Below are 24781 nucleotides of genomic sequence, written 5' to 3'. Positions count from 1 at the left end.
CCCCTGACCACCCGATCCCTTTACGACAAGCGTAGGTAGCTGAAGACCTATTCTACCTCGGAATCTTCACGGGTCAGGAGATACTAAGTCCCACGTAGGGGATACTTTGACTTAAATTACTTAAATTTCACCGTGGCCCCACTACGCTTCCGTATTAAAACGATTCTTTATAGATGTGACCTGGAAATATTTATACCTTGTGATGGGAAAGGTTTTGGGGAAATATTTATTATGAACATGAATAGTTTTGTTGCTTTTATTACTGACAAATGGAACATCGTGAGTGGACATGGAGCCTGTTTCAATTTTACATAAAAAAGTGCTTATCAAAGTCGGATTAAAGGACTGAAAGCCGCATCATCACACAATACCAAAGCTGTGCAAAAACAAGTCTGAGTCGAGAGTGACACTTTATTGTGGACAAACGTTATCACAATGACAATAATAAGAATTAATAATAATAACGGTGGACGCAACAACGTTTAAGTCCACACTACTTGAGTGTGCGAAAGCAACAGGGTGGCCAGAAATTGTGTGAGAAAATGGCAAATTATTGAAGCATCATTCGGACAAATCCATGCCAATGTATGCATACTTCACAGAGCATAATGTTCACGACCAGCTCTGGCGACTGAAGTTGCACATGCGCTGAGAGATTGTTGAGATCTGTAGCAGACCTGAAATTGCAAATAGACGTTCGATTGTTCTCCCTAAAGTACCTGATGCAGCTGTCACTGATGACCCACTCCTCATGGGCTTACAAAATGAAATCCCTGATGTTGCCCTCGAAGATTTTGAGTTCCCCACTCTTCTGAACATTTTTATGTCAATGATCTTTCTGATGTCATATTATATTCAGATCTGGGAATTACCGATTGAGAAACAGAGGACAGTTAAACAATTTAAGCAATCATTTCCACAGAATCAACTTGATCAATTAAATGAAATTATTTCTGTTTCTCTCGATGGGGACTGACATTATTTCTGTTACACTCAATGGGGACTGTTCTTTGCATGATATGAACTGTCTATGCTGCTGCTCGAACACTGGTGGAACTCCATACAGTTTTCAACGACACTGAACCACAATAGGGTAATAAACAAAACCATATTAAACAAACAAAACTAAATGAAACAAGAAAAGATATAGAATTTTGCTTACAATTACGCTCCTCGGGGCAATCCAATGACAAAAAAAAAATAATTTGGAAAACATTAAACACAAAATACAAGGCAACAAAAGAGAAAATTCTAGATCAAATTATTGATTCTCTGCGGGCAAAATTAGAGGTTTTGACACAAAGAAAAGGAAAGTGGGACAAGAAAAATAAATTCATAAAACAAATACATTGTTTAAACCGCAGTGATGAGAAAAGACCCACCATGGATTCCAGTGTAAGGTTTTGGAAACAGTTGTAGTCGAGGCCCAGGAACTGTAACCTCGAGGAACCATGGTTAGAGGATTACAATGATTGTGTGCATGAAAACCAAAGGTCACCATTGTTGTATTTCATTATACCCAATTGCTTGAAAAATGTATTTCAAATGTCCAAATCCAATACGGCGCCAGAGTCTGATCGTATTCGAAACCACTATTGGAAACTGTTCCCATTTGTCCAAACACCATTACTTCACTGTTTAAATTGTCTTGTGGATCCGGGTGATATTGGTTGTGCAAAGGTCGAACAATACATCTCCCAAAGAAAGGTGATTTGACTGACCCTAAAAACGTCCGCCCTATTACTTGTCTGAGTACACAGTACACACTATTTACAGGGTGTCTTACCGATCTTGTGTCATCATACTGCGCTTCCGATGACATTATTTAAATGGAGCAGAAAGGAGCCAGAAAGGGATGTTGGAGTTGTAAGGATCAATTGCTAATTAAGAAATGATCATTGAGAAAGCTAAAACTTACCACCGAAACCTCTCAATGTGTTGGATAGACAACAGAAAAGCTTATGGTTCTGTAACTCTTGGATAGATTTTGAAGTCACTGGAATGTTCTGACCTAGACAAGCGACTTGTTTTAATGAATTGCTGGTCAACTGAACTTGAGATGTATTCCCGGTGGCAGGTGGTGAATTCAGAACCCATTTCCATTAGAAGAGGAATATTTCAGAGCGATTCTATCAGTCCTTTGCTTTTCAGTTTTTCACTAAATATTTTAATTCTTTTGCTTAGGTGAAGTGAGTGAGTGAGTCGGGTTTAACGCCACTTTTAACAGTATTCCAGTTATATCGTGGCGTGTCAGCTTAATGTGCGAGAATAGCCCGAAGTGATGCAGGTCTTAGACGTTTACCACTTCGGTGAAACCCATGAGCACGGGTATGGTGCTGACAAACCTAGAAACATAATCGGGGCGAACCAGGATTCGAACCCACAATCATAGGTTTCTGGCGTGCCCAAGGGACGCAACTCTGCACAGCGAATCGCGGCGCCTTAGACGACTGAGCCATACGTTACCCCGCTAAGCAGAAGAAAGATGTCATCCTGGACCTCTTACTCTAACACCTCTTACTCACCTCCTTTTCATGGATGACCTTGAACGTATTACAAATGTACGATAAAACTAAAAAAGCAACAGATTCTCCTTGTCGAGTCCTTTTTTTTGTAATGACCTCCACATGTTTAAGGCTGGGAGAACAAACCTTGATGATGACGTTCCTCAACTTCCATCAATGAAGGGGCGGTCGGGTAGCCTAATGGTAAAAGCGTTCGCTCGTCACGCTGAAGACCCGGGTTCGAATCCCGACATGGGTACAATTTCTGGTGTCCCCCGCCGTGATATTGCTGGAATATTGCTAAAAGCGGCGTAAAACCAAACTTACTCACTCCATCAATGAAGATTCAATCAAGGTGCTAGAGATACTGTCACATAAATGTTAGACTGTTGCAGTTGTACTACTTCATGACAATGCCTTTTCCCACACCTCTCGACTTGCAAAGATTGCAGGGTTCAAACCTGGCACCAAGTGATTTCCACCTGTTTCCTAAACTGAAACAGCACCTTCATGGAAAGTGTTGTGAGGACAACGATGACCTAAAACCTGTCGTGAATAGGTTTTTCAGGGTGGTTTCAGAAACCTTTTTCCTTCACTATCGATATGAGAAGTGTATCATCAGCGCTTGACCATGATAATTGTATGAATCAAGAGTAATTTGAAATTCCAAAAAATCATTAAGAAACAGTTTGCATAAGTCAGGTTTTTCGATTCATACCTCAATGAACCGAAAATAATCCACAGTCCTTGTAATTAAATTCTACTATAGTTCATCTGAAAACAGTTGTATACAAGTAGATCAAAGCAGATTAATAAACATTCCAGGCGAAGGAAAATATAATTTAGCGTGACATAAATCAGGGGACAATCTCATTAAAATCAGATCTTAGTTCTCGCTATGCTAAACAAATATCTGAGGACATCTCATTAAGGGTCACGTCAGAACGACCTTTCATCCAACCAATCAGAACGTCGCTTTCCAGATCATGAAAGTGACAGTCGGAATGTGTTTTCTTATCATGCAACCACGAAATACTTTACACGGGGTATTCCGAACGACAGTTACGGGTTTTATGATTATATCCATACAATCTAGGTCATCTATAAGCCATTACAGAGTGTTCCTCTTATCAGTTTCATTTTCTTTAATCGAGAATACGTCAAAATATGTTTCGAAGCGTAGTCGCCAGTTTGAAACAAGTGTCGTAAAGCTCAAGAAAGCTGCCTTCTGATTGGCTACTGTCGATTTCTTGTCAGTCATTTCATTGGTCGGTCAAAATTCGCGACGACAGGTCGTTCTGACGTGACCCGTGATGGGTTGTCCTCAGATCTTTGTTTAGCGGTAGCGAAAACTAAGATCTGATTTTAATGAGATTGATCAGGGGATTGCTTAATTTGTGCACATAGCCTGACACGCTGATAAAGTAAGTAGCCAATCAACGGAAAGTATGATCTAAACAAAGTTCATAGGACCTGTCAATCAAGGCAAGAGGCGAAGAACAGTAAGACTGTAACGACCCGGAACAAATATGTCCGGTAGAAGGCGGCTGTTTCGAATGACATGGTCAGTTACCGCCAGTTTCGAACATTAATTTGGTTCCCTGAGAAGGGAAAGAGAGTGTTAGAAAAATGCGGATGAGAAATGAAATCTAAAGACATGAAATATTTGGAACCCAGGTGAGCGGGAAAAAAACCACAGGCGATTTAGCCTGCATCTTTGCTGTTTCATTCCTCCACTACTTTCGGTTTCAAAAGTTAGTTTGGACAATGAATATGCATGAGTGTGAGAGAGCGAGTTAATATTTAAAGTCACATCGGCATTGTTTCAGCCATATCGTGACTTGAGCAAGTTATGCATTTATATAATATCTTAAGACCTGTCGTCGAAGGACAGTATAACAACTAGCAAAATATCACAGATTCTAATTGTAAAACTAGTTTCAGAACAATAAAATAATCAGATTATAACAGACGACACAATATAAACACGGGCTATAGATCATCAGCAACTGAAGGCAGACCACCATACTGGGGACCATGGGGACTTTCAGTACCTTTGCTACCTGCATGGACCCCAGCAGGATTTACATCATACCCTCAGCAACTGGCGATTGTTTGCTAAGTTAGCCAAAAGTAAAAATACAAATATTCTACGTTTAAAACGCTAATAGCCAGAAATATTCTTTGAATGACATGGGACTTACAATATCCTCTCAGGGGGACAATCATTTTACACTACGTCAACCCCCTTTGAGGATATGGCCAGTAACAAACTCAGATATAATTTCGTTCTACCAGTTTTTAAAAGGTCTATCATGTTATACAATACATATCATAAAAAATAGTAAAACAATTCTATCTCTGTGAAAAACCCAATAACTAAATGAGAATTAATATTATAAAAAAGATCCTTGAGAGATGATGATTTGAAATATTTATCCCTTGTGATGGAAAAATCAACAAAGTCAAGCAAGACATGCTTGACCGTGATTCTCTCATCACAAGGGATAGAAAATGGAGGATCTTCACCTTTCAACAAATATTCGTTAGTGTATCTGCTATGGCCAATACGACATCGTCCTAAAATGACCTCCTCAAATCTGGACTGACTACCCAAGTAGGTGTAACCGATAGTTGGTTTTAATGCATGTAATTTATTTGTACCTACTTGGGTGTCCCATTTTTTTTATATAAGGACTTTGATATATCATCTAATTAAAGGTTTGTAGTCGCTGTATGGTATATGTGGTGGGGTCACAGATTTGTGGAGAGCTGCTTTTGCTGCAGCATCAGCCATAGTGTTACCCGTGATTCCGACATGACTGGGTAACCAGCAATAGACGATGTCGAATTGGCCAGTGGCAAGAGTATTGTGTAATTCTAAAATATCAAGAGTGAGTGGATGATTTGAGCGGACATTTTTTAATGCCTGTAGGCATGACAAAGAATCGGAGAGGATGATGAAGTTTTTGCAGATATTTTGTGTCTGATTATATTCCAAAGCATGAATTTGGCTAAATATCCTGGGCATGACGATACACGTGAGCAGAGAGTAACTTCCCTTGACTGTAATATTTGGTTTCACAAAACATTCCGTAGTAATAAAATATGCAGCCTCGGTGAGCGTGGCTTAATCTTTTTACATTCATTGGGAAATAAATGCAATAACACGTGACCAATTCAGCGAATCAGAATGCAGGAATTACAATGATCACAACTAAAGGTTAATCATAATTAATTGACTTTTAAAAAAGCCCAGCAACTTAGTATCAGGTTATCCCCATGAGCAGATGTCCAGAACATTTCCTCTGGTACACCAGCTCTCTTCTTGTCTGGTGTCTCTGACCAGACGCCATTGGGGTTACAGGGGGTGCAGTTCTTGAACCAGAATCCAGACTGGTGTACTTCAGCGCAGTTCAGAGGGCTGTCATCGTTATCTTGGTCGAAGGTAGAGAAGCGCTGTCCCCTCAATTCACCCAAACAATCACCACCATCAACTGAACTCTTTGTGCTTCCCCATGTGGCCGCATATGACATCTGATAACCATTTGAACGATTTAGTTTGAATTCCGTGTACATCTGCTGTCTGATGGAAGAGGTGGACACATCTCTGTAGTTAAAAACAAGTATGTAATCACGTCCATTTACAAGGTTGGAAATTTTGTCATTTCCGAGCCAGAAATCGTAACGTAGATCGCCAAATCCATCTTTGTAATCTTGCCATGTACGGTAGAAATTGGTGGAGTTATGCTTATGTCTCTGTATAAATGTACTGCCGCCATGCGCCATCCTACACCAGACTTGAAAGGATTCCGGAGACAAAGCAGGGTGAATATGAAACAGTCCATCTTTTCCCTCATAGTGACCACTGGCAAAACCCTCGGAACAATCTGAAAGTATATTGTCAGTATGTACTTAATGTCCGGATTCGTTGTCAAAGTTATCCTTATATTCATACAGGCTCAGTACATTACCGTGAATATCTGGGTAGAATGGGTCTTCAGCAACCCATTCTTGTCTTAAAAGGCGACTATGCTTGTCGAACGAAGCGACTAACGGGATCGGGTGATCAGGTTCGATGACTTGGTTGATGCATGTCATCGTGCCCCAATTGCGTGGATCGATGCTCATAATGTTTATCACTGGATTGTCTGGTCCAGACGCGATTATTTACAGACCGCCGTCATATAGCTGGAATATTGCTGGGTGCGGCCCCAAACAATAAACAAACAAACAAAACATTACCGACGTGGTGTTTCTCGATTAAGTTTTCTTACAGATGTCAGCAGTAACGGCTGTGACTGGCTGTTCTATATACACCCAAAGGAAACAACTTTATCATGACACTTGTTTTGAACCTTCACGAGAATGGAGAAAAATGAGGCAGCCCCTTCTTATCTCTGTGAAGTGATGCCTGAGAGTGTTTGAGCAAATATTCGCGTGGCTACAAAAATGCAACATCCTTTAATGTAGACCTGTAGCCTAGAAGGAGACACCCATATGGAAATCAATCGTGCGCCCTTTCTTGGTGATCTGTTACTTTATGCACATTAATCGGAATTTGGCCAAAGCGAAACAAGGGAATCTGACCACTTCAACTGCAGGTATATCAATGATCTGATATCGTTCAATAATGTTTTCACAGTTAAACAAGTGACTTGCCTGTGCATGTGTTTGTGACGGGTGCCACTGGTGGGTAATTTATGAACACCTGCTTATGATATAGATATAGTCGGAGTCGTTCAATCGACTCTGCTTTTGTCGGAGCTTTTTTAGATATATGGAAAGGGTTTTGTCGCTTTTATGATCATTAATCACCATCAAATTGTGACGATACCAGGTTTTCGCAAAAACGTGAAGCATCACTGAGTCGCACACGTGTAGCAGCCCTGAAGTAACTGTTCAATTTGGAGGAGGATTTAAATATTCACGCACAGTTGTTTATATGCGTATGCCCCGTCCAAGGGTCAAGTTTACGTCACCTGTCACAGACGGGAAATCGCGCTGTTCAACTTCTTCATGTCTCGAGCTCTTTGGCAAATTGTATATCATACGCATGTGTCACTATCAATAATGAAAAGAGGCGTCCCATCGGTGGCATCCTCCACAAGCACATGCAAATGTCTCCAGCTGTTTGGCATACTGACATCCCACTCCGATTCACATTGTCTTGGCATCTTAGTGGAGCGAGTTCTAGCATTTACTATGAAATGGCTTAGAATGCGCCTGGGTCTTGATGCCCGTTACATAATGTTTTGCTTGTGGTTGGTTGGTTTGTTGTTTAACGCCGCACAATATTCCAGCTATATGACTGGACCAGACAATCCAGTAATAAACATGAGCATCGATCCACGCAAAATGGGATCGATGACATGCATCAACCAAGTCAGCGAGCCTGACCACCCGATACCGTTGGTCGCCATTTACGACAAGCATAGTCACCTTTTACGGCAAGCATGGGTTGCTGAAGACCTATTCTATCCCGGATCTTCTCGAGTCTTTTGCTTGTGCAAAAGCAACTGTAGGGATGTGTTTGTGTGCATTGTTTCCAATGCGTATTTCGTGGGCGAGGCTGGAACGTCCTGATATATAAACAACTGAACTGTGTCTAAAACTAAGCGTTTTCTTATTTCATTTCATCAAAATAACAGAACGCTCTGAAAAAGTGTATTGTTCGACCTGTTTCGTCGGTCCATCTGTTTCAGAAAAGTAGATAGGTGCAGCCTTCCTCAATTCAATGAAACTTCACTTAAAATAAGTAATAATTAGTTAACACACTGTATCATCATTTATTGAACCGTGCATGCCAAATTTCAGCTTTATTATTCAGTAGAGAAATGTCATCTCAGTCAGCCTGTGGAATACATGGAATAAATAAACCAAATTCGTACGCATCACGGTCTACCACTAAAATTGATTTCGTTTTCAATCATACAAAATACATCTGCTCATTATTATGGGCGTAAAAGGCAAAATAATGTTTAATTTTATATGAACAGCTAACTAAATTTTATAGATGACACCACATGATCTCGAAAAAACAACTCACCGATCATAAGTCTTTCACAGTCGTCGCCAATATATCCACCATAGCATTTACACTTGAGTGTATCGATGTCAGTGTTGCCATCTTTCGTGCAGCGTTTACGGATCTGAAAAATATAATAATAACAGAGAGCTATGTTATATGATCAACTAGTAACTTACTATATGCACAATACTTTCATCGCAGTTGTTCAACTCTTTCACTGCATGAACATATTTGGTGAGGTGAAATGAGGTCTGACGTAGCGTCCAAGATTATTGCACTGATATAACGTGTGTGTGTGTGTGTGTGTGTGTGTGTGTGAGTGTGTGTGTGTGTGTGCGTGCGCATAAAGATTCAGAGTGAGACGGTTCGACACAAGACTGAATGACAAGAGGGATGAAATCAACTTTCCAATAGGCAACTTTCCCTTCGTGTCGAGCAGTATTCCAGCAGCTCCGGCCTTTGAACCTGTTGAATGTCTTTCAGAGTGGGTTAAGTCACTTCGTGATGTTGTCGTTGCTTGGATGCACAAACTTAAAAAGAGGTTTTGGTTTGTTGTTTTTCGCCGCACTCAGCAATATTCCAGCTATATGACGGCGGTCTTAAAAAGAGGAATCGGAATTGGAATAAAACTATTATGTCCCAGCCGGCTGTTATCCAAAGGCTGGCTGCCCTACATGAAATGTTTGAAGTTTTTCCCACTGACAAGGCCTCAAAAAACATATCCATTATATGTAAGCATCAACGAACTTGGTGTAAATGACATATCAAATAATGCCACATATAAGGCCAGTATGTTTACTGAGAAAGAAATCTGCCCAAACCATAAATCAGTACTGTCAACTTTTGACTCTTGAAGACATGTCCATTCCTCTTTTGTCCAAATCCCCATAAAAAAAATCCTTACAAAGAGAGATATATTGCTGGGTCCAGCAAATGTACCACTAAATCCCTCTCTCAAAGACTAATCATAATCCTTGATACAATCAAGGAAGGACTTTCTTTATATTCACAGGAAGTATTTGAGACAAGTGGAAATAATACCTTGTGGATTCTCAAAACTTTGTCAGAGGATTTGCTTGACTTTTTGCAATCTCAGAAAAGAACCAAATTCCATTCTGTCAAAACATTTAATTTTTCAACTTTGTACACCACTATGACAATCTCAAGTGAGTGAGTGAGTGAGTTCACATATCGGCAATATATCACGACGAGAAGTTAATAATACATATATTTAGATGACAAACGTAAGGAATAACTTCATTCCCAGATCCAAACTAAACCCGCTGTGCACAGATACAGTTACGTATCTATATTCAGAGATTCAGAACAAGTTGTGAAAAATGAAAGCAAATGCCATATGAGGTTTACTGAGAAAACGTTATGTGAAATGCTGGACTTCCTCATAGATAACATCTATGTTAAGTTTGGGGTAAGAAGTAGGCATTCCCATGGGCACCAGTTGTGTTCCCCTTCTTGCGGATCTGTTTCTTTATGCTTATGAATCGGAATTTCTGTTTGGATTGACAAAGTCAAAACAAAGTAATTTGGCAAAGAACTTTGACTTAAGCTTGGTATATCGTTCAATAACAGTCAAATAGCCAATTCCCTTCCACTGATTTACTCACCTGAACTACAAATAAAGGAGACCAGTGAGGCCGCCTCATCTGTTTCATATTTAGAGCTATGCATAAAGATTCAGAGCGACAAAACACTCTCTTTAAGACTGTACGACAAGATGGATGACTTCATAATTCCAATAGTCAACTTTTCCCTTCATATCGAGCAATATTCCAGCAGCTCCAGCCTTTGGTGTTTACAATTTGCAACTTTTGACATACAACCAAGATTTCAAAGAGTGCCATATGACTCTTGCTCAGAAGTTGTTTGATCAAGGTTACAACATTCAAAGACTCGGTAAAGCTTTCAAAAAGTTTTATGGTAGACATGTGGAGGACATTTCCATATCTTACGCATGTGACAAAAAGACGTCTGATGCAATTCCCTTGACTGACTTCATCCATATGTGCGCGTGTTTTTTGTTAGGTGAAAAATTGACTGTGTTTGTGATAGGTGTCACAACTTGGGCAAAATACTCTCACCTTTCCGCAAACACCTGGTGTCGTCACCATGTGATAGTGATTCTGATGATACACTCGAAATTGTATAATCGACATTTTTTCGACGAGTTCTCATAAGAATAAGGTACCCGTGAAGATCCGGGGAAGAATAGACCTTCAGCAACCCATGCTTGCCGTAAATGGCGACTATGCTTGTTGAAAGAGGCGACTAACGGGATCAAGTGGTCAGGCTCGATGACTTGGTTGATGCATGTCATCGTATCCCGATTGCGTGGATCGATGCTCATGACAATCACTGGAATAGATTATTTACAGACCGCCGTCATATAGCTGGAATATTGCTGAGTGCGGCGTTAAACAAAAAAACATCAAATCATATGAATATGGAAAGGGTTTTGTCGCTATTTCCAAGATCTGCAATGGCTTTCTGTTTACACTGTAGTGTTTCTCACCTCTAAAGTAACATTTTAGTGCAGTGTTTTCAAGATCAGATCTCTGCTGTATCATTTATTTACGTTGTTTCCAACCTCTAAATATCATCCTACTGACGCTGTTGTGTTTCGGAGATCTACTGCAGCATTCAACTTACATTATAATGTTTCCAGCCTCCACTGTAGCATTCTCCAGTCTGGAACGCCTCATCGTGTGTCCGGCATAGAGATCCAGAAACACTGTAAGCTGCACAAGCAGTGTCTTCAGAACATATTCTGGCACATCCCGTCTTCGTACGTACCCGGTACACGCCTTGGCTCACTGGCGGTGTTTGAAAAGCTGAGCATTCAGAATATTTATCAAAAGCAGCCATACCTTGTGATATGTCCCCGAAAATACTTTGAATTTCTACCATGAAAAGCTGCAGAAAGATACAAACTATCATTGAAGAAGGCATGTTGGTTGCTATGCAGTGGACGAAGGACTGAGGGTGTGTCACAAAGCTAGTAAATCAACTATTTGCGCAGTGACTACAGTCAAAATCAATACTAAATCTGAGATCTTCTTGCACGAGAAGACGAATAGCGATGGCTGTTCTGCTCGTATATGGTAGAAAGTAACGCCTAAATAACTCTGAAGAAATTTTATGAATAGATTGTTACATGCTGTCTGCAATCGCCTTGTCAATGATTTTCAAGTGTTTGCATAATAGCAGAGACAACGTCAAAAAAGACATGATATAAAAGGCCTTATGAACAGTATTTCTCCAGTGGTTTATTGTAACGATAATAAACTGTGCTTTGTTGTACATAGCAGTTATCATGAAGCCATTTACTTTCCCACGGCAGGTAATGGTTCAAACAAATGAGCGTCTCCTCAAATAATGTATATTATGACTAAGTACCACATGAACTGAAAAGATATTTGCAAAAAACAAATCTGGTGATGGGGTTCGATAATTATTATTATGAGGAGTGTACTTAATCTGCCTGTCATTTGGGACCGACCCTTTTGTATGCTTTTGTTTGTTTGTTGTTTAACGCCGCACTCAGCAATATTCCAGCTATATGACGGCGGTCTGCAAATAATCGAATCTGGACCAGACAATCCTGTGATTGATATCATGAGCCATCGATCCACGCAATTGGGATATGATGACATGCATCAACCAAGTCAGCAAGCCTTGACCACCCGATCTCGTTAGTCGCTTCTTACAAGCTTAGTCGCTTTTACGGCAAGCATGGATTGCTCAAGACCTAATGTACCTCGTATCTTCAGGGGTCTCCCCCTGTAACGTAACTAACTGCATCCTACCCAGAACATTCTTAACAGCCGAAATGTTTGTACTCTCCCTCGACAATTTAGACAGGTCAAGAGAAAGTTCCATGAAAATGCCAGCCAAATTATAACTGGAATCGTTCTCAGAATAACTTTGCTTAGCAATAGCACGGGTAACTACACATGAAGAAACAATCCCTAGAATGTCTTTTTCAAGATTTTAAGTACTTTCCGAAGTGCTAGCTCTAGTCAAACAACAGGACCAGCCAAACATCTTCCCCTGCCAAATCATTCCCAATGAGCACGTCTATACCTTTGACAGGTAGAGTTTGTACGACCCCCATCTTGACCAACCCAGACACCAAAGCTGTCTTAAAATTCACGAAATGGAGAGGTGAACTGGTACATCCACATGAACTCTCTAACAAAACCTCAGATTAAGCTTTCCTCTACCAAAACAACAGATTTTAACGACTGGTCAACACCAGCTAAGTCCTCATTAGCCGAACCACAAACAGGCGGTGACCTGACATTCACAAAAGCAAGGAATGACTCTGAAATGATATACCCTGACTAATATTTACAATTATCATATAATGTGTAGGTTTCTCAGCAGGATAAGGCCAACGGATAAAAACGATATCCGTTTGGGTCATATGCGGATAGAGATGCAAATATCAAAGGTCAAGTAGGGACTACTTTCACAACATGGCGTCGCCCTCGTCATTCGGCGATCGAGTCAGAATTAACCATCGGGAATCTGGACTAACTACAGGGATAATTGCTATCATTATCAAAAGAACAGTCTAACAAACTGAAAATCAGTGTCTAACTGTGACGTAGCTAAGGCATTTTATAAGTTTTGGCAACTTTGGAGATATTAATTTCGAAACAATTTTGGGAGGGCACGAGGCCTAGCCAAGCGGGATCAGTAGCCATATCTGCGCTTGTAGAGCTCTGCGGCTTGAAACCTTCTCCACAAATTAAAATTGTTAGATTTGGCCGAAATATGTTTGAATTGTTACCTTGTTTCGTTTTGTCGCTGTGTGTACATCTGACTACACTTCTAAGCGTTATGACAGGACAGACCGACTGTCAACAATGTCTGGCCGTGGCCGTGACGTCTCATAGACTAGGGTTAGAGTAGCGTCCCTTTGACAAAGGGCAGTTACTCTAGCGGACAGACCGATGGATTGCCGCGAAAGGCAATTAAAACAAAATTGTTGTTATGCGTTTATATGTTGCTTCGCCACTGTATAAGAAACAGGTTTCAGTTGGAACTATATTGGCTACTGTCACTGTCCGACTGACACATCACTTACCCTGTGACGTAATAAAAATTAATGCGTGCATTCCAGGAAAACTCGCAATGTTTCGGTAATGTTTGTAATGAGAGGGAAGGCGATTTTATCAGAGGTTATCAGAGGTTATCACGCGTGTGTGTTTTGGGATGGTAAATAGCCTGTATTAGGAATAAACACTATGTATTTAGCTCGCCAAGGCTCGCTAAATACAATGTTTATTCCTAATGCAGGCTATTTACCATCCCCAAACACACTCGCGTGATAACCTCAATGTAAGCTCTGACTAAAATCCAGAAGTATCTTTAGAACCAATTGGAGCAGAACGTGACTTTTTGTCAACAATCTCAGAACCAGACTTGTTCGAGCTAGATCTGGAGGGGTGAACTATCCTTTTCTCATTTGTAAACCCTGACTGCAAACCTCATTTCATCTCACCTCTAGCAAATGGACGGATGACGATGACATGTTGAGTATCTGATAAAACAGATAGTTTTCCAAATTTAACGGATCAGTGATAAAATGTTCAGTGATGTAATTGGAACATATTTTCCTGTGTTTTTTCAGGTGAACAACTGATTTGTCTTGTGTTCCCGATACGTTCACATCTTCAAAAACACCTGGTATCATCTGCCTTTAGCAGGGGGACACGGGTGGCCCAGTCGTCTAAGGCGCCGTGATTCGCTGTGCCGAGTTGCGTCCCTTCGACACGCCAGAAACCAAGATTGTGGTTTCGAGTCCCGGTTCGCCCCGGTTATATTTCTAGGTTTGTCAGCACCATACCCGTGCTCGTGGGTTTCACCGAAATGATAAACGTCTGAGACCTGCATCACTTCGGGCTTTCCTCCCACATTAAGCTGACACGCCGCGATATAACTGGAATAATAATTGGTGTTAAACCCAACTCACTCACTCACTGTAAGAATATATTCAGTGTGGCATGCAGCAGAGCTTTCTTATGATTACGGAAAATCTTTTGTTGCTTTTATTTATTGCAGTAATATTTTTGTAAGATTTAATAATTGCGATTCAACCTGTGCCACAGTAAAGGAAGTGTCTGCGGTCCAGTGGCTTATAGTTTATGGCAATCTGCTACTTGGCTATCATTATAGAACATATCCATTGAAGAAAGTACTTGTTGACGATGTCTACGTCCGTATGCTTACCTTTGGTCGATTCGCCAAGGACATCAGGAACTTAATCCATCTCCTAAGTGACAATAGCCAGTTACTGGTAGGGCAGGATATTCGATGCGAAATCAATCATCCCAGACAATGTTGATATGTTGTACTTTTTGACGGCCTCTTTTCCCAGTCTTATCAAATGAAATCGATGTCATTAATGCACAAATACAACATTTGCCGCTATATCGAGTGTATCATTTAATCCAAGGCAACATTGTTGATTCCGAGTTCCGATGCGCATCGAAGGTCATAAGAAGCATTGTTAAAATAGAGAACTTGTTTTATATGTTGATCTGTACTCAGCATACATTTGCCTTACATTTGGGATTTCATTTTACATCGCACATTTCTTGTCGTAAGAGACGACTAACGGGATCGGATGGTCAGGCTGAATATTGCCTGACCACCTGATCCCGTTTGTCGCCTCTTACGATAAGCACAGTCGCCTTTTACGGCAAGCATGGGTTGCTGAAGGCCTATTCTACCCCGGATCGAGGTTAAGTGAGTGAGGTGAGATGACTGAGTGAGGTGAAATGAAGAGAGTGAGGTTAAGTGAGTGAGGTAAGATGGTTGAGTTGAGTGAGGTGAAGTGAGGGAGGTCAGGTGATGTGAGTAAGATCAGGTGAGAGAGCAAGTGTCCAACACATCAGTACTGCTCGAGCTGCATAACGATTGATAATGAATTACACAGACGTGGGCCCGTTGGCCTTGAAAGTGAAAAGTGACGTTAACTAGATACACTTACTCCTATCAGTGGAAATTTCGCTGTGCTCCAAAACTGACTCAAAAATCAATGACAATAGTTCTCGCATCTGTACCTATACTCCAGTGGCCTGTCACTTGTCACATACCTGGACTTTAGAATCCACGTGTACAAAAATCGTTCATAATATTATATTACGTGCTGGATACATCACGTGAGTTGGTTTTGGTAAATATTTGTTGTTTGTTTGTTGTTTAACGCCGTACTCAGCAATATTCCAGCTATATGACGGCGGTATGTAAAATAATCGATTCTGTACCGGACAATCCAGTGACTAACATCATGAGCGTCAATCCACGCAAATCAGATCAATGACACTCAATATGGCTGTGTGCGGCGTTAAACAACAAACAAGCAAACAAAACAAACACTTAACCTCACTAACTTCACTTCGACTCACTCACTCATATCACTTCACTTCGACTCACTCACTCACAACGCCAGAGATAGCCGTGCGTGCATCGCCCTGGACCACCTGGATACAGACATACCGACAACAGAGAAATATGAAATATGTTGACCAGACATGTACAGCGACAACAGCCTTCTAAGTCGTTGTTGGACGACGCCTTCTCCGCATTGTCCAAAGTGTTAAGCCCGTCAAACTGACAAAATAGGGATGTTGTCTATAAGTTATGGTTAATCTTATGAATGAAAAAGATGACCACAGAAAAATCAGTGTATCTCTATTCTACTCATAATACTATTTAGAGAATAACCTACATGCTTCAAGAAATAAAAGAATTTCAAGCTCAGTCCTGAGTGAAATAATATTTCAAGCCTTGGCGAAGAACCTTTAATATTAATTATTCACGAGGGACAAATTATACCTCATACCGAGTTGAAAATAGGTTATGCTTTATATTACCTATAGTGTTTTTCCTAAGAAAATGTTGACCAATGTAGGTTTCCTAATGTCAAGTGGAGACAGCCCATCAGTTGATCTAGTGTTGTTATGACGTCACATAAAATTGTGTTTTCGACAATGCGTTCATATGGCGCCACGTAGCTCTCATCCAAAACAACGATGTGTTTGGGTGGAAAGCCATTCAGCACGAAGCAAATAATATTCCATATTTGTTATATTTGAAATAGTTTCCTGAATAGCCTATGGGACTTACAGGTAATTGAACAAAAAAAATATCCTTTCTATTTTTTTAATGTTCGGTACGAATTCCTTAAAATAATTTCAACGATATTCGTGATCTTATGGGTAATATATAGCCATCAATCCTGAATAATACCATCTTGAATAATTCGGATGGTGTTTCCAAGAGGTGATGTTCTGAAATATGAATTTTGAATTATTTATAGTTCTCTTACTAATCTTCCTTCAACTATCACAAACATTTAACGTTGTATTGAACGTGTATAGGAGATGTGAAAACAGAGTAGTTAGTGTGGGATAGGCGATCATTGAAATACCTGGTTACCATAGACACAAGAAAACATAACTGAAATCTAACAATAAGTTACTGTTCCCATATTATCGTTTTCAGATAAAAGCTTACACATCACCATAATATAGTACTATAGTGCTCTTACCTTCCTAAAATCAATATCTCAATTTGACATAACCAATATAGCTTCAATCGCTTCAAGGCAAGGCTGACTGTCCATATGTTGACGCTTTCAATTCTTTCCGGCCGCGAATCTTCGAACCATCCTAACATCACACTCACACGTCTTCATGGCCTGCACGAATATTTTTATTCTACTTTAAGATCCCGGGTGGCACCACCATCAATGATCTCATTTGATGCTAATATTTAACTTATTTAAAATGCATATCAATTATTAAAAAAATGATCTATTAGTTCTATTTCTCCTTTAAAGAAGATGAATGATAATATTTATCCCTGGTGAGAGAAAAATCGACTCAGTCAAGCAAAACCTGCTTGACTGTGAATCTCATATCACAAGGGATACAGAATGGAGGATCTTCAAATTTTAACAGATATTTGTGTGTATAACGAGAATGGCCAATACGACATCGTCGCAGAATGACCTCTTCAAATCTGGACTGACAACCCAAGTAAGTGTAACCGATGGTTTGTTATTGCATGTAGCTTATTTACACCTACTTGGGTGTCCCAATTCTTTTGCATAAGATCTCGGATGTAACATTTAATCAAAGGTTTAATATCACTGTATGGGATCAGAAGTGGTGTCACAGATTTTTTGAGTTCTGCTTTTGTGTTACCCACTATGTCGAGATGGCTGGGCAACCAAATGAAGACAATATCGTTATGGCCAGTGGCAAGATCATTGTACATTTCCAACATATCCAAGATGAATGGATGAACCGAAGACATGTTTTTAATCGCCTGAAGACAGGACAGTGAATCAGAAAATAGTATTTGTTGTTTGTGGATGGACTGCTGTTGAATGTATTCCAAAGCTGAAAATTACCCAAAGTCCATAGGTCATCAAAATATTGAACGGTTTATGAGTTATGCTCCTGAAACGAACCCTACCCTCACAGAACCTAAGTCCATCTTGTTGCCACGGAAACAATAAAAAAATATAAATTTCTAAAATGTCTAAATAGCAAAAGGCACCACCTCAGCATGTACCTGACAGACATGCAAAGTTTGATGAAAAGGTATTGAACGGTTTATGAGTTGTGCTCCGGAAACGAACCCTACCCTCACAGAACCTAAGTCCATCTTGTTGCCATGGAAACGTAAAAAATAAAAAATTCTAAAACTTCTAAATAGCAAAAGGCACCAGTTCAGCATGTACCTGAAAGACCTGAAAAGTTTGACGAAAACATATTGAACGGTTTACGAGTTATGCTCCGGAAACGAAACGTGACGGACGAACGGACGGATGGACGGAGCCCGTTTCTATATCCCCCGCCAACTTTGTTGTGCGGGGGATAATAACGCAAGTGAAGATAATTAATTCTGTAAAATTACTGAGGTAAACGAAATTGATTTATTGAGCGATACTGACTTTGATGCCTTGTTTTAGGAAATGACAGGAATCTAGCACCAATGAAAATAATGTCGTACCCTGCTCAGATGTGGCCGCTGACACAGAGCAAACGCGACTGCTCCTGATCAATCCCAAACTAAAACCCGATTTACTATCGTATCGGGAAAATAATCTAAGAATTTGTGAAACCATAAAACATAAAAAGGTAAGGAAAGAAACTTAAATTAAAAAACAAAAAACAAAAGACTTGCCTACCTGTTATATCGATTGGTCATCGGAGACGAGAAAATATCCGTAGACGGAATTAGAAATCTACTATTCCGGTTTCTGAGTTGGCCGACCTTCTTCGTGCATTCTAGGCCGAGAAGCGGTGGCACATGGGGAGTGACGGGGCACAGTAAATAAGCTGGCATCAGGTCATACAGTAGGTCCATCTCAGGTGACAAGAAACATCAGCTAAGCCAAGTAGTACAGCACACGCGACAAATCCCAAACTCCAAATATAACACACCCTGAAGTTGAAAATTAACACATAACACGCAAGTTTCAGAACACTCGGTTCAATCCCCACCAGTCCATTCCGCATCGTCCGAATTGGTTTGCGATGATCCAAACACATGAAACACAATCATAAATCGGTGATATTCCCAATTTGCTAGAGCCATGAGAGGGTTCACGCGTCGGGGTGTTCTCCATAACTGCTCCATAAACGTCATTTTCAACAGCAGTAATTTTTTAAGTCTACATTTTATCCTCATGCTCCCGTTCGACTCGAAATGCACCTCTTTACAAACTTATGTCACGTCATATATAAATCCGCGAGTGAAGGTTGACCTCGCCTCGGTGCATCGAGGTCATGTTTATATTTTTATTCAACTTCCTGTAACCTATTTTTAAGATTTGATTTATCCCAAATATTGTTTGTAAATTTGTTCAGAAAATGAAATTATGTTGACATATTTCTAGATTATGTTTTATATATTCAAAGTACTATTTTTCTTTGCGTAACTGAGTATGAGTGGGGAAACGTATGTGACCGAGAGCCGTCAAATACCGACAATTTAACATTGTTGCAATGTTCTTCGGCGAAGCCAGAGGACTTCAAATTTAAGTAAACATTGTTACGATATTATTCGGCGAGACCAGTAAACTACAAAGTATTAAATTATAAGAATTGAATGTAAGTTTGGATTAGTTCATTGAAGTGTGATGGTTAAACTTTCGTGTGAGCATCCTCGCAAGCTCGGAGGTTTACACAATTGAACCATCGCTTTTCAATCGTGCACACTTCAAGGAACCAATCAAACTGACGTTCGTTTCTTAAATACACAAAGATTATTATCAGTGACAAAACCTTTGATGACTTTTCCCTTTGAATTTGTATTGTCACTTCCCCATAGAGGATTCTGACCATTCAGGTCGCCCATGGTTATACAGGGTTTCAGGAGCTAGTCCCATACTAGTAATGACTGTAGTTCAGACAGCTGAAGAGCTGAAGAGGGAGAAATATACAATGAGCACAAAGTAAAAACAACGTGCAGTTAGAGTCGAACTGCAACAGCCTGTAGATTGACATTCAGAGGAACAGGGTTGTGGATCACATCCTGCCTCACCAAATTAGAGTGAGTGAGTGAATGTAATTTTAAGTCACGTCAGCCATATTTCAGCCATAGCGTGACTTGAACAATTTATACAATATGCATAAAAAAACTGTCGACGACGGACAGTACAATAACTAGCAATATACCAGTTTGATTGAAAACTAGTTGCAGAATATTAAAAAACTGATTAATGGGCAACGATACGATATAAAAATGTGTAGCCAGCAACAAAGACAAGGTCATCATACCAGGGGACTTACGGTACCTCTGCCACATGCATGGTTCCCCAGCAGGATTTACACCATTCCCTTAGTTACTGGCATTTGTTTCAAGTTTAGCCAGAGATTAAAAGTGAACAAATATTCTGCAGTTAAAATGGGGTTGATATAGATATACTTTGAATGAGGTGGTCTTACATACCCTCAGTAATTTTACGGTACTTTAAACCTCGTCGAGGGCACAGCCACGAACAATCTCAGTTAACAATCATACGCTACCGATTTATAAAATACATTACTTTTTACATCAAAATTTGTGAGTTAGTTCAATATCGTTTAAACAGTTAACTATTACATTGCTAAAAAGGTCCTTCACTGTTTTGACACTGAAATATTTATCCCTTATAATGGAAAAATGCTTGACTGTGATTCTTTCATCAAGCTTTGTATGATTTACATGGTCAAAATTAGATTCCATTACTCTGAAAAGACCCCGAAATAATTGATTGATCTTTGGTTTTAGTTGAGATATAAGAGAATGAAATTTGGTATTATCACGTTGGGGTATCACAATGCTTAAATCCTATTACAGGGTTTAGCCGCAATACGACTACCGCAGACTACAACTGACATTCATTTTTTTTATTTTTCTGGACAGATTCGTATTATTATGGAGACACTAAATTTTGTAGCTTTAACAGACCGATTTGTAACCAAACAAGAAACATATCTATAATGTCTGCGATGCATGTACAATGTCAATATGGATATTGTACGTTGATTTCGAGAAGGTTCAGCCCTTGTATTAATTCATCTAAGATATTAATAATACTGTCAGCGGGTTGCAAGTGACTAGAACTATTACTCGCATGCCAATAACTATCAACAGACCAGCATGTTGATCTACATTTGCGAGCTGCTTTTGAAGAAGACTGTTTGAAATGGATGACTGATACACTTGGCCTTTCTTCCCACGTATTCGATAGATCTGTCACATGTTATTTGTTTACGTTAGTATTTGGTGTTTGTCCTATTATAGATTTATTGAAGAAATGTCAAACTAATTGCAAAAATTCAATGTTCAGCAGTCCGGGCCCAACTAACTCATACAAACAAAATAATCAATTATTGATGTCCCGTGTTTTCATTGTTAATATCAGGGTAATGATTTTGCCTCAACATGTGCATTTTGATTGTTTTCTCATCTTATCATTCTTTCTTGAAACAAATAGTGTTTGTACCATGTATAGCTATGCCGTTAGCTAATATGATGCCCTGTGTCCTTGACGTTCATTATTCCTGTCTTTATCAGAGCGCAGAAATCCAATTTCAAGTCAGTGTCCCAGATGTTTGTGCAAAGGCCTAGATCAGAATGGAACTGTTTTTTTAACAACCATGAAATAACACCATCATTCAATAACATTAAAGTTTATATAGAGTATCTTGAGGCGAATAGATTTGACATCATTAATATTTTTAAGCTCGGACTCTCCACCCGTCAAGACATGTTCATGCTCATGCTCATCTACGTACTATTTGAGCAAACACATTGGGCCGACCATGACATTCTCTGAAGTGGGGCTTTTGTATTATAAAAACGCAGTCTGTTCCCATAGAGGCTTGAAAACAAATTACACATTAAAAAAATTATGGGGTGCTCTAAGGTTTTGTCTGCGGAAGATAATTTAGATTTAAATTCTGAATATATCATGAGCGGATGAGTTTATTAGTTAAAATTTCACATCGGCAGTATTTAAGCCATATCGTTACTGTGATAGCTATGCATTAATAACAAATACATACAAAAACCTGTCAACAAAAGAGAGTAAAACATGAAGACCATCATAGGCCTATTCCTAAAGCAAGCCTAAAAAAAAGAGATATCACTGTACAAAACAATATAATATAATATATTATAGGGCATCATGTCAATTCATAAACAACTATCCATGTACATGAAAACGTATTAATTATTCTATTTCTTTACAAAAATAGAAATTCTTCCTCATTATCATTCCTTAATGCCATCGTTTTGACTAATCTGTCCTGGGAGTTGTTGCACTTACAGCGGCGTTGATCAGCGTGAGCGTTTGTTGGTATCGGGCCCACAATCTGCTGATGACATCAAACAGGTGTGTTTCAGATTACTGAAAAGTCAAAAGGTAATACTATTATGACTTTTCAGAACCTAAATCTTTGATTGCTAAGTTTTACTTTGTGAGCAAAAAGTAGACTTCTATCAAAACTGGACTGATACATGAAAAGTATTACAATAAGAATGACAAAACCCTTTCCGTATTCATATGAAATCACATATAGAAGTAGATTCAATGTTCCGTGTTTATGAATTGCTATCAAATAGTGGAGATATTAGGGTTCGTGATATGTCATCGATCCCAATTGCGTGGATCGATGTTCATGATATCAATCACTGGATTGTCTGGTCCAGACTCGATTATTTACAGGCCGCCGTCAAAAAGCTGGAATATTGCTAAGTGCGGCGTTAAACAACAAACCAACCAACCAACCAACCAAGGGTTCGTGAAAAGGTGATTATAAGCCTGTCCCAAACTAGAGAATTGTATCAGACATCATTATGGTCACTGATGCGTCAAATTTGGTAATGTCTACCATAAAACTTGTTGAAAGCTTTACTCAGGCTGTATGCGGAATGCTGTAACCTCTGACAAACAACGTTTAAGAAAGAGTTGTCATGACGCTCTTTGAAGGGTTCCTTCAAAATGTGTGAAATGTAGACACCAAAGGCTGGAGCCGCTGGAATATTGCTCAACATAAAAGAAAAGCTGACTTTTGGAAAGTCGATTCCTCTTGTCATACACACTTGTGGAGATTGTTTAGCGTGGGCGCCGATATGGTATATGGGGGAGTCTAGGTGACAGTTGTCTCGCTACTCTGAATGCAATATTAATATACCATCGGAAAATTGTGCCACTTAAGGTCAGTCATGCTGTGTGGCCAGTATTGTGAATGATAGAGACCACTTTGCAATATGGTTCAAAGGTTCGGATCTATAAATCATTTCTGGCATTACCTGGACTTATTGAAATATATAACAAATTCGGACTGCTCGTTCAAACTAAATTTTGCTTTAAGAAATTAAAGAGGTATTTCACCACATTGTATTGATATTAAGGTTGAAGTCATAATTCCAAACCGAACAACTTCAGCAGCTGTGGTATGTTGGGCCTCTAGACACACTTATAAAAAAATTCTCGCCGACTTTCATGCGTCCAGCAAAGTACCTTAAATCTACCCAAGTGGTTTGTTGTTTAACGCCGCACTCAGCAATATTACAGCTATATGACAGCGGTCTGTAAATAATCGAGTCTTTACCAGACAATCCAGTGATTGATATCATGAGCATCGATCCACGCAATTGGGATCGATGACATGCATCAACCAAGTCTGACCACCCACCCCGTAAGTCGCCTTTTACGACAAGCATAGTCGCCTTATACGGCAAGCATTGGTTGCTGCAGAGCTATTCTTTCCCGGCTCTTCACGGACCTCAGTGAGTTGGGAACACATCTCTTTGGATATAGCATGGTATAGAACTGAAGATTATTTACTATGATCATGCTGGCTGTTTACATATCTGTGGGTGATTTACTTTGAAGACGGAACTAATATTTGCAACATGTCTTCACAGAGTAATTGGGCGGTCGGGTAGCCTTGTGGTTATAGCGTTCGCTCGTCACGCCGAAGACCCGGGTTCGATTCCAGACATGGGTACAGTGTGTGAAGCCCATTTCTGGTGTCTCCCGCCTTGATATTGCTCTAATATTGCTAAAAGTGGCGTGAAACCAAAGTCACTCACTCAAAGGGTTATGTATTGTACTTAATCACGAATCGTTTCTGCAATAGCTTGCAACTTGAACAAACAAAATACCAAAAACTGTCATCCGTTCAAAGATCTCACCTCGTCTGAAATATGTCTCCTCTGAAAACTCTGTAACCCATGATGGGGAACACAACAATATGTTGTTGTTGTTATTGTTTGTTGTTTAACGCCGCAGTCAGCAATATTCCAGCTATATGACGGCGGTCTCTAAATAATTGAGTCTGGACCAGACAATCCAGTGATTGACATCATGAACATCGATCTACGTAATAGGGATATGATGACATGTATCAACCAAGTCAGCATGCCTGACCACCCGATCCTGTTAATCGCCTTTTACGGCAAGCATGGGTTGCTGAAGACCTATTCTAACCCGGATCTTCACGGGTATACACAAGGTTCTGCCAAGCGTGCACTTTTAAGGTTGGGGTTATGTGCTACTGGATGTCTAACGTTTCGAAATGCATTAGAAAATAATCCCTTCAGAGTTGCGATGCAAGGAACTGGTGAATCAATTATTCAGTGTTTTGAACAGCAACTTGCTACAATATTGCGGTTTCACAATCGGGGTCTCCCTTTGACTGTTATC

The 24781-nt window shown here is 39.8% G+C and overlaps 1 protein-coding gene across 1 annotated transcript; it reads right to left on the bottom strand.

The window, feature by feature from the left end:
- Positions 1–5738: 5738 nt before the first annotated feature.
- LOC139463525 (fibrinogen-like protein 1) lies at positions 5739–11502 on the bottom strand. The gene is made up of 3 exons (XM_071244795.1): positions 11203–11502; positions 8554–8656; positions 5739–6394 (listed from the first exon to the last, which is right to left on the bottom strand). Exons 1-3 carry the CDS (start codon positions 11500–11502, stop codon positions 5739–5741), a joined length of 1059 nt encoding a protein of 352 aa, XP_071100896.1.
- Positions 11503–24781: the final 13279 nt, after the last annotated feature.

This window comes from Haliotis cracherodii, unplaced genomic scaffold (genome assembly GCF_022045235.1).
Source record: "Haliotis cracherodii isolate W230 unplaced genomic scaffold, xgHalCrac1.p SCAF_16, whole genome shotgun sequence".
NCBI classification, from domain to species: Eukaryota; Metazoa; Mollusca; class Gastropoda; order Lepetellida; family Haliotidae; genus Haliotis; species Haliotis cracherodii.
This window is presented reverse-complemented; position numbering and strand designations above follow the sequence as displayed.

Coding starts and splice junctions, on each gene's coding strand:
- LOC139463525 (XM_071244795.1), bottom strand. CDS start 11,502: ATGCCTTCTTCAATGATAGTTTGTATCTTTCTGCAGCTTTTCATGGTA. Junction 8,657..11,202: donor GAGGCTGGAAACATTATAAT/GTAAGTTGAATG, acceptor TATATTTTTCAG/ATCCGTAAACGCTGCACGAA. Junction 6,395..8,553: donor CTGTGAAAGACTTATGATCG/GTGAGTTGTTTT, acceptor ATATACTTTCAG/ATTGTTCCGAGGGTTTTGCC.